This window comes from Otolemur garnettii, unplaced genomic scaffold (assembly GCF_000181295.1).
Source record: "Otolemur garnettii isolate 467f Iridium unplaced genomic scaffold, OtoGar3 scaffold00089, whole genome shotgun sequence".
NCBI classification, from domain to species: Eukaryota; Metazoa; Chordata; class Mammalia; order Primates; family Galagidae; genus Otolemur; species Otolemur garnettii.
The window spans coordinates 3103302-3106017 of NW_003852484.1; the positions used below are offsets into that span (position 1 = coordinate 3103302).

Here is a 2716-nt window from a genome sequence, read left to right on the forward strand (position 1 = left end):
AGTCTTCCTTGGTTGACTAAGGTGGCGGCTGGTCTGATGGTTACTTTACCACTGAGTTGGGACCAGGTTAGCTCACAGTGGCAGTGACTCATCTCCTCATTTATCTCATCAATCAGCTGATTCTTTTTCTGTAAGAACTTCCATAAGGGAAGATCCAGGGATTCTTCGAACGGTGCGGGAAGCTTGATCACAGGCTTCTCTTTTCCATACAAGGCTGTGCCCAGTGAGGCATAGTATGGGAACACAGAAAGTGGCATCTTGTTGAAGTCAAGTTTCTTGGCCATAATGGAGTCTAACACTTAAAAGGAAAGATAATAAACATAAAGTAAGGCCAGTGTCATGCTTCAAGTGAAAACAGAACAAAACTATCCTACTCTAGAAAAAAAGTCTTAATGTTCGTAGAATGTTGATGTTACAAATATCATTGAAAACCAAAGTGCTCAAATATAAATGGACATGTGCTAACAATGCATGGGTGTCCCTTATTGAGTGGAATTATTACTTTCTAGCCAAAATCACTCTATCTTGGAATCCTGTTAAAGTCTATTCTCTATGTTTCTGATATCAATGATAGATCACCACCATGTTACGATATAGATGAGAGTGGTGACGAGCATGGAGAAAATGTTTGCCCCAGTGCAAAAAAATAATTTGGTGCTCAAAGTGAAGCTCGGCTAAGTATTATGCTGTTTGTCCGTTTTTCTACACTCCTACAATTTTAGGCTTCACACTTGACTTAGATTCCATTAATACCTCTAAGAGGAGGAAAATAATAAATTATTGTGGCTTATCAAGTGTCAGACACTATTCTAAGTGCTTTAAATATATTAAATTCATTTCATCCTCACAACAACTATTTAATATCATCCCTATCTACAAATGAGAAAACTGAAGCTAGTAAAGGCTAGATAACTTGAACAGGGTTACACACACTGCAAATACCTGAGCTAAAATGCAGTGTCTCCTTAAAGCCCATCCTCTTCTTCCTCTACCCAACCCACGTCATCTTCACAGCTCTCTGAGCCCGAGCAACTGTGCTTCAGTAGGACCCTCACCTCTTCCAGCTCTTGCCACTTTAACCGGACAGTCCCTTGGGGGTATTTGTGTGAAACTACGTGTGTGAGTGTGTGTAGGAGAGTGTGTGAGCTTGCGCACATGAATATGTGCGTGTCTGTGTGAGAGAATATGTGTGTATGAGTGTGGGGGCATGAACGTGCGTGAGAGCCTGAATGTGTTTGTGTGAGTATGTGAGAGTGTGCTTGTGTGTGAGCATGTGAAAGTGTGTGTGTGTGTTCTCGTGCTTTCCCCTTCCGAGCCTCTCCTTATTGTGTGTACACTGTCAGGCAGGTGCAAGGTGTGGCAGCAGAAAGGGAATCAGAATAAACTCTAATTTTGACCTGAATAAAAATGTATTCTTCAGAGAGATGTTACAAACAGCTTCACCTTGAGCGTGATTGGATCAAGGTAGCAGCTGGCATCAGACAGAATGGTAAGCCCCAACACGTATCTTCAACATCCCAACATGGCTGTGTGGACGCTCTGAACCTGATCTGTACCAGGGACCGCTGACATGTTCCAGGCATCACCACATGCCACGCACTTCGCAGCTGTTCTGTCATTTCATCCTCACAGTCCTCTCAGCTAAGTAGGAATGTGAGCCCCATTTTTAAAATTTTACATTATTACAGGGGTACAAATGTTTTGGTTACATGAATCGCTCTTCTCCAGCTTGAGTCAAAGTAACAAGTGTACCCATCACCCAGACAGTGTGCATGCAGCCCCATTACAGATGAGGAAACAGAAGCTTCCGTGGGATAAAGTAACTTCTCCAAGACCCAAAGCTAGTTAAGCACCAAAGCCAGGTTTCAATCTCAAGTTTGTCTGCCCCAAGACCCATCACAGATGTCACCATAATATGTCTCAAAGTTTCCATCCTGTTTCCTCAGCTGTGAAGACAAAGTGACTATATCTAACTGTGCAGGCTTTTAAGAGGATCCTGAAACACTGTGGTGGAAAACACAACAAATGACCTCAAGACAGTAGGTATTCAATAAGAGTTCTCTTCCTTAACAAATACATCAGATTTGAGAAGTTGAACTAAATAATTTCAGAGTAAAGTGCCCAATTGATTCCCCTAAGTAATCTACATAAAACACAGTATCACTAAACAAACTCTGTTTTTACTCAAGCTCTACCTACAGTTGGCCTCATTTTTGGTGACCCATTGTAAGTGATGTAATTTACTGCAAGAAAAAGGATGTCATAGGTGAACAGGAGATGCGAGAAAAGGAGAGAAGCTAAAGGTCTAAATTGTCAGACCAGACTATCCAGGGTCAAGCCTGGCTCTGTCACTCGCCAGCCATGTAATCTTGGGCAAATTTCTAACCTTTCTGTGATTGACTTTCCTCTGAAATCAGTAAAACAGGGATTACAATAACCAAGACAATGTCCGTGAATGTTTCTGCTAACACTGTGGAGTTATGCAAGGGTAAGTTATAATTCTAGGAAGGAGAAGCCAGACAGTGAAAAAGAAAACCAGTGTATCTCAGACTGTGGAGAACAGGAAATGAGCAAGTGTAGAAGAGGAGGTGTGAGCCCCAGGGTCAGATGGAGCAAACAGGTCAGGGAGAAAGGGAGCCTTTGACAGTGCCCAGTCCAGTTGACATGTAGAGCAATGGCATAAAATAAGCCTCAATTCAACAGTACGTATTATTAG

General features: G+C 42.2%; 1 protein-coding gene across 1 annotated transcript in view; it reads right to left on the reverse strand.

Moving 5' to 3' along the window:
* Positions 1 to 2716, reverse strand: part of PARP14 (poly(ADP-ribose) polymerase family member 14) — a 44479-nt gene that overhangs the window by 30819 nt on the left and 10944 nt on the right. Inside the window, exon 6 of the mRNA XM_023516296.1 lies at positions 9 to 298. Coding sequence (XP_023372064.1) covers positions 9 to 298 — 290 coding nt within the window. The remainder of the gene's footprint in view (positions 1 to 8; positions 299 to 2716) is intronic.